Source organism: Phasianus colchicus, chromosome 22 (genome assembly GCF_987193195.1).
Source record: "Phasianus colchicus chromosome 22, bPhaCol1.hap1.1, whole genome shotgun sequence".
NCBI lineage: Eukaryota > Metazoa > Chordata > Aves > Galliformes > Phasianidae > Phasianus > Phasianus colchicus.
Genome location: NC_143457.1, coordinates 2892164 through 2905069, shown reverse-complemented (window position 1 = coordinate 2905069; position 12906 = coordinate 2892164). Strand labels below are relative to the sequence as shown.

Genomic DNA, 12906 nt, shown 5'->3' with positions numbered 1-12906 from the left:
GGTTTTCCTGTGAGGCCTGCTGGCCACAGGGAGCATCCATGCAGAGATGACACACTGAAGGCAGCTGTGGGAAGGCTTTGCCCCACGTCCCATCTGCACCAACTTGAAGGCGGCCACAGTGAGAAGCAGAGCTCTGCCTGCAGGGCTAGGCCAGCCCTCCAACAAAACAAAGTGGTGTGGATGTCCGCTTATTAAATACTTAATTGCCTTCCCATTTGCAGATGACAGAAACACTCAGGAAACGAGTGAGTTGGATGAAAAGATGGCACGACAACTTCACTCTGCTTCTAAAAACAGCAGTTCCTCCAGGTCTGGGAAAAAGACCTCATTTCGGGGGAGCTGCTGGGAGGCAGAGGCTCCACTCCCAACCAAAGGGACAATTCCTCAAGCTTGGCAACTACCAGACATTGGATGTGCCAACGCATTCGTGCTGCTGTCAGACACTCATTTTGCTCACCTTCTGCTTTACAGCCAGCTCTAAATTAGTGGCTGTAGGTGCACATAACGTATTTTAAGAGAACAAATGAGAACAGTTTGGGATTAACGGAGCACAGAAGAAACTGGCAGCTCCTAATGAGCTGTTGTAAAGGTAATGCTGAGCAACACACAATACCTGCAGGAATAAGAACAGAAAAGTGCAGATACTTGAACCACATAAGGATTTTCACCCCAATTGGTCAAGAAGAGGTTTGAGATTTATTTAAACGAGTTGTGGTCTTGTTAGGGCAGTGAAAAGTGGAAGGCACCTGTCTGCTAATCATTGTCATCAAGTCCTTGCAAATAACAAGAAAAAAGGTAACAGCTTAACCTGTCATGTGTTCAAGCGTTATACTGTATATGTATATACATATGTATATACAGTGAAACTTGATAACAACTTCAGGCTATTGTGCTGTGATTTATTGCTTAAATAACATTACTTACCAGGGAAAATCATTACTCATGCTAACTAAGAAGCCAGCCATCAATATAACACTTCAGCAATGAATACCACCTCGTTCTCACTTCTGCTTCCAAATTTCAACCAGCCAGAAATAGACCCTTTATGTAAGGCAGCAGCACAAAACACCCTCTGCCATGAAAAGGTACAACAGCAGGTGCAGTTCTCTCACAATTGAAAACCTTTCCTGAAAAATCAGCCTCATCTGACCGTCACAGACTTTGTAAACCATGTTCCTCTGCAGCTGGGTCTATGTTAGTGTTTCTATGATTTCTGTCAAAAAATAAGGCCAACGTTGATTCACTGCTGAGTATACTTTCTAATAAGAGGATGTCAGGGAGTTGATAATGCTTGAACTTAGGAATATAAGAGCTATCAAGAAAAGGAGCATCTTAATTTATTTTGAAAAGAACGACGTTGGTGATTTTGCTGTTGTAGCACCAGGACATCCAACATCATTGTGGACCAACCCCTCACTGCTAATCTTCTAAAAAAAATGACAAAGAGGGCATCTTTTAATGAGAAATCCAAAGATAGGCTGTTTCTTAGAACAGCAGAGCACAGTTCTGCACAGTAATGAGCTATTTTTTCCTCTGCACGAGGCATGACACAAAATCTTCTGCCCTGCAGGACTCCACTTAGAACTCCAGTCCTATAGGGTTTGCTCAACGCCGGGGGAGGAAGCACATCTCTCCTAGCAGCACTTCAAGGAATCACACAGGTTGGAAAAGTCCTCCAAGGTCACCACGTCCGACCCCAACCCACCCCGTGTAACCACCGCCCACATCCCTCACTGCCACATCTCCACACTGAACACCTCCTGGCCGGTCACCCCTGTGCCAGCACATCACTGCTCTTCTGGTGCAGCAACCCGAGGCCGTTTCCTCCCATCCCATCACCTGAGAAGCGCAGAGGCCGACCGTACCTCAGCACAGCCTCCTTCCAGGAGCTGTAAAGCGATGAGTTCTCACAGCCTCCCCTTCCCCAGCCCGACCCACCCCCTTCCCTCAGCTCCCCGTAGCGCAGCCGCCTCACAGCTCGGTTCTTTGGACACGCTCCAGAGCCCCGACGCTTTTCTTACACTGAGGGACCCAACCCCGCACGCAGCACCGAGGCGCGGCCTCACACAGCCGAGCAAAACCACCTCAGGGCCGCACGCAGCCTGAAGTGAAGCAAGGCCCGGCGCCCACCCCGCGGCAGCCGCCCTCACCTCTCGATAACGGAGGCGAGCAGCTGAGGGAGCTCCTTCATCTCGAAGGCCGAGTAGGAGGCGGACAGCAGCGGCCGCACCGCCACCTCCCAGCCCGGCTCCGCCGCGCCGCCGCCCGCCGCCATCTTGCCGCTGTGCTGCGCCGGGGGGGGGCGGCGGCGGCCGAGGGGGAGGGGGGGAAGGGAGAGAACGGGCCGGAAGCGCCCCCCCCACTGCGAGCAGCGAGACAGGAAGTGAGGCAAAGCGCATGCGCGCATCCAGCACTCTGATTGGAGGAGGAACGGCGAGTCTATGCGCCTGTGCAGTACGTGAGTCAGCAGGATTAGGGGTGGCGCATGCGCGGTACTGCGCGCGGCTTGTGGCGCATGCGCGATACTGCGCGCGGGAAAGAGGCGGCGCCAATCACAGCCTCAGGGGGCGCTGAGGGGGGGTTTGAAATCTCACACGGAGATGGGAAACCCCACAGAGGCTGAGTAGTGGATCCGTACTGCCACGAATCACGGCCCAGCGGTGCTTTTTGTGTTTAACAGGCCCACAATTATACATTGTATTATAGTTCCAACGCAGAAACATTTAAAAACTGGAAGAAAGTAACGTTTTAATCGTAATAAATAAAGAACATGGAGAGATTTTACATTCCAAGTGCTCCCACGCCCTGACAACTTCATTAAAAGGCAGTTTCCCGTGGCCAGGTGGGAAACTTTTAGCCTCGTTAATGAAATGAGCACACAGCTCCTCACATCTCACACACACACACCCAAGGCCTGGTCACAGTGGGCTCTGGGGCAGCAGGGGGCACCCCAAAGACACATTCTTGGTATTACCTTCATTAAAATCACGTAAAGAAGGCGGCTGCAGATTTTAGGGCTTTAACTGAGACTGCAAGGATGTGTGGGAGATTTTAAAAGTTGTTACGTTATGGTGTCTCTTCACCATTTCTCTTCCATTTCTTTACAGGCAGCACGAGCAGCTCTCTTCTCAAGTATCTTCCAGTAAAAATTCAAGATGTTTGCAGTCATTGCAGTCACTCCAGCTGGAATTTTTAACAACCCCACAGCCCTGCTTGGTTGCAGATCCTCAGCCAGAACAGTGCTCAGGTGCCATCCCCAGCCCCACTGTTCTGTCACTGCAGCCCTACCGCCAGGCACGGTTCAGCAGTTTCACCTGGGCCAGTCTCTTTGTGATCATTGTGGCAAACACCAGCCCAAAGAGGACGCTGCTGATCAGCACGTAGTCGTAGTCATCTTTCAGGACATCAAACTGCTTTGAGGGGTACACACGGGTCTGGTAGATGTCCAGGCCGTAAGCTACAACCTAAAGAGACATCATCGTGAGCTGGTATTTCATAAAATAATCATTCTATGTCTGTAGTTGTGATTAAAAAAAGGAATTATGAAGCGCTGAGCAGCCACGTGATCAGAAGTTACAGACTGCTGCTGCTCTCCCCACACACTCCACAATTCCACACAGAAGCTGCTGCCTTATGCTCACCAAACAAGTAGACTCCAGACCAGAGGGAGCTGTGTAAATCCCTCTTATTTGGGATACGGTCTGATTGTAGTTGATAAACCTCTCGGCGTGGATCTGCACATCTGGGGAGTAGGGAATCAGGTTCTCTTCTCTGAAAAGCATTTAAAGAGATATCAAAACCCATCCAAACAGCGTGCAAAGGACATCATCTGCAGTTTCTCATCTGATCAGCACAGGCTACTGCCCTAAAACAGCAAAATTAGCAGCTCTGCTCTAGAGATTTATTTTTGCTGCAAGAAAGCAATCAAATATGCCAGATGGGTCAGACTGCACTGCAGCAGCCTCCAGTTAGGGCTCTAATGTTTTGTGTGTTGCTCTAACAGCCAGTTACTCAAACTGCTATCTCTTAGGGTTTTTGCTGATTATAAGACCTGCTGTATTACATATATTCCACTGTCACATACAGGGAACAAGGCAGCTTCACTTAAATTCCTGCAAAAAATGCCCCAAATCTGTACACTGTATCACATTCTCTTATTATACACAAAATCCATCCATCTTCAAACAGGAATAGCAGCTGTTGTGCCTTCCTTACCTGCTCTGCTCCGTGGGGATCTCTGGTCGGCGAGGATCCAACAGAGCCTTGGGAAGGGAGAGGATGGCACCAGAGGGAAGTCCGACTGCATGTGAAAAGAAATGAATCTTAAAAACTGTCAGTTCTGACAGCATTTTCTAATAGGTAATAGAAACACTCTCCTAGTGCACGTTCTAGCACTTGCCAGGAGTCCAGAGCAGCCCATAGGCAAGCAAGATCTTGGCCACAGAAGACACTGGCCTGGTTTTGAGCACAGTGCCTGACTTATGCAAGAATAATCACCACGTTCAGACCAGAGCAGCAGGCACTTACTCAGCAAATGCCGGCTGGTGATGCCTCGCTCAGTGATGGTGGCTTCCATGGCACTGATGGCAGAGGGGAAGATGTACGACTGCTGGAGGACCTGAGGTAAAAGCGGGCGGTCCAGGGAGCTGAAGGCTGTGGCGTTGTATTGCTCTGTCCCCTCATACAGCTCCAGCACAGTGAACTCATTCCGACGTGCCTTTGTGTTCCAGTACTGGTACTGAAATGAAAGAAGGATTTTAGGAATGCAGGGCACGCTGACTCAATGGTAGAGAGGTAGCAGGAAATCACAGAAGATGATCAAATGTCTTCTCCGGTTAAGTTTGGCAATTGGCCCTAACTCCTAAAAATCAAGAGTAAGAACAGAATAACGCTCCTTACCACCACCCAGTTCTCTGAGTGGACGATGTGGACAGGTCCCTTTGCTTTCTTCTGTACTGATGAGTGGATGATCCTGCCTGTGACTCCATCAATCAGAAATATCCCAACAAAAGTGCGCTCGTGGTGCGTATCGGTGCTCTCTGTCACCACTGCAAGCAGGTTTGGATTCAAGGACTGTAGCAGCAAGAAAAGAAAGATCAGGTAAGATCCTCACCTACCAGGCACTGCATTTATCTGCATTTCACTTGGAACTAGGCATATTATCCTATTAGAGCAAATAGGAAGAAATCAAGCAGCAATTTCCCCATCATTAGATGCCCGAGTTAATTGCAGCCAGAAAAAAAAAAAATTGCAAAAGAAACCTGCAACACAATTAGCATTGTTTGGGAAGACTGTAGACACTGATGCATGTAGAAAGAAATAAAGAAGTGGCACCACAGAGCAAAGGCTCAAAGCAGTGTCCACAAATGCTGAAATCTTGCATCAACAGAAAGCTCCTATGGTACCTTATAGAGAACACTGCGGTCTCCCATCACACGGCCCTGGGAGTGCACGTGCTCACTGGATCTCTTCCCTTTCACTGTCACTATCCTCTGTACTTCAGTGGGTATGGCTACCTGCCAGCTCTCCTCTGTTGTCAAGTCCTGCAAGAAAAAAGCACCACGTGGGAAAGTTTATCTGTCCTCACAAGACACCACCTCAACCAGTAAGACATGAGGAGCTTTCTTTTTAATGCTTCTGAGACGCATTTTAAAGCTTGAAAGAATTCTTAAGTCAGCTGAATTGCTTTTATTCCAAGCAAAACACAATAAACCAAGTGATCTACTGTTACCCAAACAACATTTAAGGAGGTGACATCATTTAGATTGTAAGATACCTTCCATACCTTTTTCAATCTGAACCCAGACAGCTTTCCCTGCTCGGCATCCACTAGATAAAAGAAGATGGAATGGGCCATTTCTTCCAACTGGCGAAGAACATTCTTAGTTGCTGGGAAAGCTGTAACCTGGGAAAGCAAAGAAAAATGGGAAGAGGTTAAAAATGAACAGGCAAACAGAAAACACAGCAGATTATTTCGAATCAGTTAAGCAGGATGAGGTCTGCCTTACTAGAATAACCCCATAGTTTTGTGTAAAATGGGACTTAATGGCAAATGTTTTTTTTGTTCTGCTCCCAAAGGAAATGGAATCTGGGACTTAATGGCAAATGGTTTTTTTGTTCTGCTCCCATAGGAAATGGAATCACTGAAAACTGTCTCCAGGCAAAGCAATTTACCTTGTACTCATCATCAATCAGAAGCAGCACTTTGGCGTAGTCTTGATCCATAATAGGCAGAAGCAAAGTCTGAAGAACTGGACGCTTCAAAACAGGGGGTGCTACTTGGCTTCTCTTCCCAAAAATAGGGTTAAAGACGTACAGAAAGCTCATTTTGGTTTCCTAAGAACCAAAACAAGATGCAAAACTTTATTTAAGACAGACTAAAGAGCTGTTTTTCTACCAGTTATCTGCCACTGCTCATTATTCAAAACCTAGATTCAGCTGCTCCATCAGAGCATTCTGTCTGGACGTTGTTATAGCACTGAAGTCATTTCTCTAATGAGACACCATGCTTTGAAGGACAGAGGAGAGGGACCCACCTTATCCTTAACAAGCAAGGTGCACTGTGGAGGGTGGGGGAAGTGGGCTGTTGTTCTTTGGACCATCAGCTTGAGGGAGGCACCTGGTCTCACGTTCCTGAGGTACTGCTTCCATAGGATGGTGCCAGAACTGCTTTCAATGCCAAAAAGCTGAGCAGAGGCAGAGCAAAACCAAAGTTAAGAACATCTCTCTCACATTCAAGCACTGCACCTTCTTCTGGGGTACGAAATAAGAGTTTCAGTTCCTCCTCAAAGCTACCACAAAAGTACTCTGCACATCTTCAAGATATTATTCTCAAAGCCCAGGTAAAAACTGGGGGGGAATTCAGTGTTGAGGCTCTTCACTTCAGTCTAGAAGCAGAGTACTGCTCTGGCTTCCTCACCTTTCCTGAAGCAGTGACCATCACCATCATTTTCTGGAGGTTGAACTCATCCCTGGCTAGATTGTCAATGTTAATCTCATTTTTAATCTGGCTCCGGGGTTTCCTGGCATCGTAGAACATCTTCCAAAGGTGAGCAGTCCAGGCTTGCAGCAGGATAAGCTGGGAGGACAGCCGTTTCAGAAACATCCCCAGCAATCCATCTGCAAACAGACCAATGGTGGTAACAAAGGAAAAACATCCACATCCCACTCCACATCTGAGATTACAGCCTCAGCCAGAAGAAACACTGCCATGCATGAACTTATGCCACCTGTTTTCCTCTGCCTTTCCCTCCAGAATAGCAGAATACTCATTTCTGTGACAGACCCTCTGGTATTTACCAACCTTTTCCCACTTACATCTCAGCCCAAAATATCAACTGAAAGCAAACCTTCATCTAGAGAACTTAACTACTTCTTTAGTATTCCTTCTTGCTCATGCCCTCCTGAAGCTAACCAACTTGTGAGGTCTGCATCTCCCTCTACATCCATCACTCAGATCAACAGAAATGACTGTTGTTAAAATAAAATAAAAAAAAAAACCACATCAAAAACCACAATTCTGTCCAATAAGAGTTGATATTTAGCTACTTGAAAGAAGCAAAACACCAGGCATCGAGTGTATTTCACTATTAGGAAAGCAAACAGAAAGAAAATCAAGTTCCACTGAGAAGTGTTAATTAGAAGCAATTAGAAAACACTGCATGCAGTCTGAGGTTACCTTGAATAGCTGCATCCAGGACAGCAAGAAGAACAAAACAAAGCAAAAACAAAAGCTATTGCAAATGGGTCTTCCAGAAAGGGCACTCTAAGGGGATCAAAGGGAAATGTTTAGGGGGAATGGTGAAGATCACCCACAGAGGGTGATTGGTTTTGACTGTAATACGTTTCTGTCCTCTGTCTTTTGCATCAGACTTTAAAAGTCAAGGCAGAAATGGGTTTATTTCTGCTCACTTTAATTGCCAGGAGTGAAAATTTGAATCTTAACTCTCAGTTCAGAGGAAAAAGAAATTGATATACTTCTTCAGAGAGAAAAACAAACAGACTCATATGCTTAAGGATGATTCCACTAGTCTATGGCTTACCTGCCTTCTTCCCAAATTCTCCCTCCAACTCAGCCTGTGCACCCGTCAGAGGCAGGTCCACCATCTCCAAGCTCACCACTTCTGCCAGCGACTCCTCTCTGCTCCACACAACCTTTCCTGGTACAAAAAACAAGTACAGGATATTGGAAAAATCAAAATGAAATATAAGGATATAAACCCTAGAACGTTCACATCACTGAGATGGACCTCCAACCCTTTCTGCAAATATGTGTTATCTGCCACGAGGATTTTTTTCTGCAGAAACATCAAGATCTAAAACATGGCTTAGACTCACCCTATGGTAAGATGTTTGAAATCTCTGCCCCCCAACCCCTCAAAAAAACCCTAAACTAAAAATAAAACACTATAAAATTGATAGGCTTTCCCTGTACAAAGAGCACGGCAGAACAGTTGTCTCAGCTGAGATATCTTTTGAGATGCAAGATATGATGCAAGACCACACATCAGTTCAGTCCATCAGTTCCACAGCACATCAGTTTCCAAAGAAAGCAATCCTAAAATATGGGGCCTGGGTTCTACAGCACTGGAGTTTTCTTCTCATCCAGAACAAGAAGGTTGCTGCTAAAACCTAGGCCAGGTTTTCTGTTTGTGCCAATCACCTGGCTGCTGGAGGAACAGCAGCATGTGGTCTTCTGTTTGCACCAAGGCTCGGTAGCCCACTGAGTCATCCTTCTTCAGGAAAACCTGGATGTAGAGCTGAAGGAAAAAGAAGAAGAGTAAGCCAAACAGTCAGGTTTGTGATCACACCGTCTGCTTGGATAACAGTGAACTCTCAGGTGAAATAAGAGCAAACAGGATAGCTGCATGCAGTAATCTTCTCACCTGATCTCAACAGCTCTACAAATGATGCCAAATCAGGGTATGAAGGGCATTGCAAGCCCCACAAATCACAGGATTGCAGTAATCTTTTCCCACTCACCTGCTCTGGCTTGGCACCGTTCTGCTCCAGGTTAAAGGTAATCGTGGTATCCAGCAATCTTTGTCCAGTTTCAACCAGATAGAGATTGATGTTGTAGGTTTGATTGGAACAGGTTAAGGATTCCTGTAACATCGTACAAAAAATGCTGAGATAAATTTACCTGTCACGCCAAATTCTGCAGCAGAATCTCATGTGAGCAAGAACTATGGCTTCAAAATGTTTTTAGATTATTTATCTGGAGCTGGTGTGAAACATCAGCCTCCAAAACCAAGCTTTAAAATCTTCTGTGTTCTATGTTCCCACAAGCAAAGGAAGGAAAGGGACTGTCAAGAACTTCTATTGCATATGGGAACGATCCCCCTCATACTTGTTTCTGGGAATCCTCCAGAGCACTTCCATGAAGGCCGTCAGAACTTCCAGGTTTCTGAAATGAGGAAGACAAAAGGTAACATGGTTTGACACACCCATGAGAGTAGGATAAATACATTGCTTTGTGTGCTTGAAAAGTCTCAGGTTGGCTCTGAAAATAGCAGATAGTTCTGCTAAAAATGAGGCTGTGCTCAACTCGGTGCCCATAAGAACTGAAATCCACTGCAGATCAGTAAAGTGGACTTCTACATTACACACCAACAGTTCAGACAAGGTGAGCTTTATCTGGCTGTAACCAAGATCTGCATGCATTACCATTGACTTCTTAGGCCTGAAAAGATTGTTAAATCTCACTCATTCCCAAGTTACTCATTATCCAGGCCTGAAAAGGAATACAAGTGTGGAACCCACTCCCAAGGCACGTTCAGATCACAGAGCTGTGCTAAACACAGTTCTGACAAGCTGTACCCACCAGTTCGTTCCTACAGGTCAGCACAGCAGCAACAGTCTTTTCCCCAGTTGTTGCAAAGCTCACCAGAGCTGCCTTAAACAAACAAACAAAAGCAGCAGTAAGTCATATAACACAATAAAAAAACTACCTGTGTAGCAAATTAATCCAGACTGCAACTAACAAAAGATGATTTCATGGCCAAGTTTTGTGTTGTCTGACAAAAAAATCTCTCTGAAGCTGAAAACATTCCTCAAAGACAGTGACCATTCACCCGAAACCCAGCATAGCTGTCACCAACAAAGGACAACTAAACAAATGCTTGGAAATGTGTCAGCAGATGATATAAATAAAACCAAATGCTTTCCAAATGTTGCAGCAGAGAGCACAAGAAAAGAGAAATTCAGCAGCTTGCTCAGAACACTTGCTTGGAACACAGAAGGGATGTTTGACTGTTGTAAGGAATGTTAAGCTCTATTGGCCCTCTCAGTGGAATGCCTTTTTCCTGGTTACCTGCTGGAAGTCTCGCAGGTGGCTGAGCAGCCCCTGTTTGCACTGCAGCAGAGAGAAGTGACCTGGAGACAGCTGCAGGAAGAACTGAGTCCGCGAAGCGTTGATCACGCTGGGCTGAGTAGCCAATATCCTGGGCTGGAAGCCATCAGCAAACTCCAGGTCAAGTGACTGTGGAAAGAAGACAAGCACGTGCATTCATGAAAACTTCTTCTGCCATGAAACTAATAGCTTCTTTTTATCAGCAGCAACAGACACTTTTGTGAAGAAGTTACGTGCATCATGAAAAACAAAGAGCAAAAGCAATAAGACCTGGACTGCTGTTGAAGCAAGGCTCTGGCAACACCAATCCAGACAAATTGACTTAAGACAGACACAGCACACAGTTTTCTCCCTCTTACTTATGGATCACATTGCCCCCAGCACCTCCTCAGTCACTGTGTAGGTTACCTGCAGGAGAACCCCTATCCTCCAAGGTGCAGTTAGGCACCAAATCAGCTGGATAAGTGCATATGAAGTCTCTCAGCACTGCTCACCTGCAGCGGGATCTGCTTCATCTCCTGCTCAGTCTCCAAGGAGCAAACATAGAGCGAATGCGTGGCTGTGTCTGCACACACCAACACTGCTTCCCCCACCACACCGCAGGCTCCATTTAAGCTCTTCAGCCATGGGGCTGCTACTTTGGTCTGCCAAGAGAGACATCAAGAGATGAAGACGCCAACAGCAAAACTGTCTTCAAAGAATGAACTTACTGACACAATTCCACACACTGTGTTTGTTCATATCAAATTTGCTATTTTGGATCCATAATCGAGCACTACCTGTTCTATGACCTCTCCATCCTCCACGCTGAGCGTTAAAACCTTCAAGTGGCTCTGGGGGACAACTCCAAGCACGTGGATGACTCCAGCCCCACGGGAATATAACATCTGGTACTGAGTATTCTCACTGTGAGAGAAACAAAGGTCATGAAGCATTGTTTTCTCGTGTTATTGCTACCAAAGGTTTTCAAGAACATGAGAGAACTGCAGCATCTTTTCCTCAGGATTCAGGATCTGAATCTGAAATTTCTGCTTCTGCTTCAAATACATTCTCACCTTTCTGGCAGATGTTCTACCCACTTCTGGTGCCCATTGGACAGGTAGTGCAGGGAGATGGCTGCCTTCTTCAGCACTGCCACATACTTCACTGCATCCTGCAGCCCCACCAGACTCGCGGTCTGGAAACTAAGCACAATTCAGACATGATAAATTAGAGAGTTATCTGCAGGTTATCAAACAGGGTGAGTTTTTCCTTTTTCTGGACATTTAATAGCTGTATTACCTACAGCTGTATTATTATCTACGCATGCAAGACACCCAAAGACCACATTCTCATCCCTGGAAGTTAACAGAGCCCTGGATACAACCACCAACCAGCTGCTCTCACAACATCCAGATTTTCAGAGTCTAATCTCCCAACTGTTGTACTGTAGTCCAGGTATGTTAAGCTTGCTAACTTAATGCTAACTTATCCCTGTAACAAAGATGGGAGAGAGCCCCAACCAACACCACCTGCCCGTGTCCAGCGATGTCTCCCAGTTCAGCCCTCCAATGTTGGTCTCCCAGGAACGCAGGATGCGCCCAGCGCTGGATACAGTGATGGCATCTGCACAGAGAGCAAAGGGGAGGTGAACCCAGAACCTGCGCCCAGCACGGGGCAGCAGAGCCAGGAGCTCTGGCAGCAGGACAGCTCCCGTGTGCTGCTGCTGTGATTTTCTCACCCTGCCCGTGGATCAGCATCGCGTCGATCGCTCCTTCAGGGGTGGCTTTATCTGCATGGCGCCACACTGAGAGACACAGAAAGTGAGAAGGAGGTGGGCACAACAAAGCTGTTGGTTACTGCTCTCAAACCCACAGCCTCAGGACTTCCCAAAGAGCCGTATCCTCACTGCACGTTGTGGGAGGTGCAGGTTGGATTTCAAGGACAATCTCTGCTCTGAAATAGCAGTGATGTGCTGACACAGCTGCACAAGGAGGCGTGGGGTCACCATCCCTGCAGATATTCAGCACGGAGATGTGGCACTGAGGGCAGCAGCACAGTCGGCTGGGTTGGAGGATCCTGGAGCTCTTTTCCAACTCAAACAACTCAACAGCAGACTGCAGCTGCAGGAGCAGCCGCCCTCAGCAGCACCACAGGCCCACCCCGAGCACCCCGTGCCCGGCCCTCCCCCGCCCCACTCACGGATTTCGCCGCTGCGGGAGTTGAGCGCTGCCACCACGTTCTTCTCCGTGCCCACCAGCAGCTTCTTGGAGCCCTGCGCGGCCTCCAGAGAGGCGAACTTCAGCTTCCCAACGTACTGCTGCCTCCTGCGGGGACGGGCAGCGTGAGACGGGTGCGAGCAGCGGGAAGAAAGAAGCCCGTGGCGTCGGCCCGGCACTCACCAGTCGAACTTCCCCACTTGGTCCTCGTACACGGCGGCCGCCAGCGGCAACAGCAGCACCCACAGCCCCGCCGCCATGGCAGCGCTCCCGTCGTGCCCCGCGCTGAGCTCCGGGGGCCTCGCGTCTCACGGGGCTGCCCTGCGCGCTGCCTGAACGGAATTCGACAGTGAGCGG

At 47.5% G+C, this 12906-nt stretch overlaps 2 protein-coding genes across 7 annotated transcripts in view; both read right to left on the bottom strand.

Annotated features, from left to right (window-relative positions):
* UBR4 (ubiquitin protein ligase E3 component n-recognin 4) overlaps positions 1-2315 on the bottom strand; it is a 67719-nt gene extending 65404 nt beyond the window's left edge. For 5 of the 6 annotated variants that reach the window (XM_090123132.1, XM_090123133.1, XM_090123134.1 and 2 more), the window contains exon 1: positions 2151-2315. In XM_090123132.1, the coding sequence (XP_089979258.1) occupies positions 2151-2275 (125 nt within the window). In that variant the 5' untranslated portion in view covers positions 2276-2315. The remainder of the gene's footprint in view (positions 1-2150) is intronic. The other variant, XM_090123135.1, reaches the window with a different exon arrangement.
* A 407-nt stretch (positions 2316-2722) lies between these two features.
* On the bottom strand, positions 2723-12882 carry EMC1 (ER membrane protein complex subunit 1). Its single transcript, XM_031613243.2, has 23 exons — positions 12733-12882; positions 12533-12657; positions 12072-12137; positions 11863-11956; positions 11407-11535; positions 11131-11257; positions 10846-10995; positions 10313-10480; positions 9824-9895; positions 9350-9406; positions 8983-9105; positions 8663-8759; positions 8043-8159; positions 6920-7119; positions 6537-6686; positions 6175-6336; positions 5786-5905; positions 5406-5543; positions 4900-5073; positions 4528-4738; positions 4216-4300; positions 3642-3771; positions 2723-3464 (listed from the first exon to the last, which is right to left on the bottom strand). The coding sequence occupies exons 1-23, from the start codon at positions 12807-12809 to the stop codon at positions 3285-3287; spliced, it is 2952 nt and encodes a 983-aa protein (XP_031469103.2). The 5' UTR covers positions 12810-12882; the 3' UTR covers positions 2723-3284.
* Positions 12883-12906: the final 24 nt, after the last annotated feature.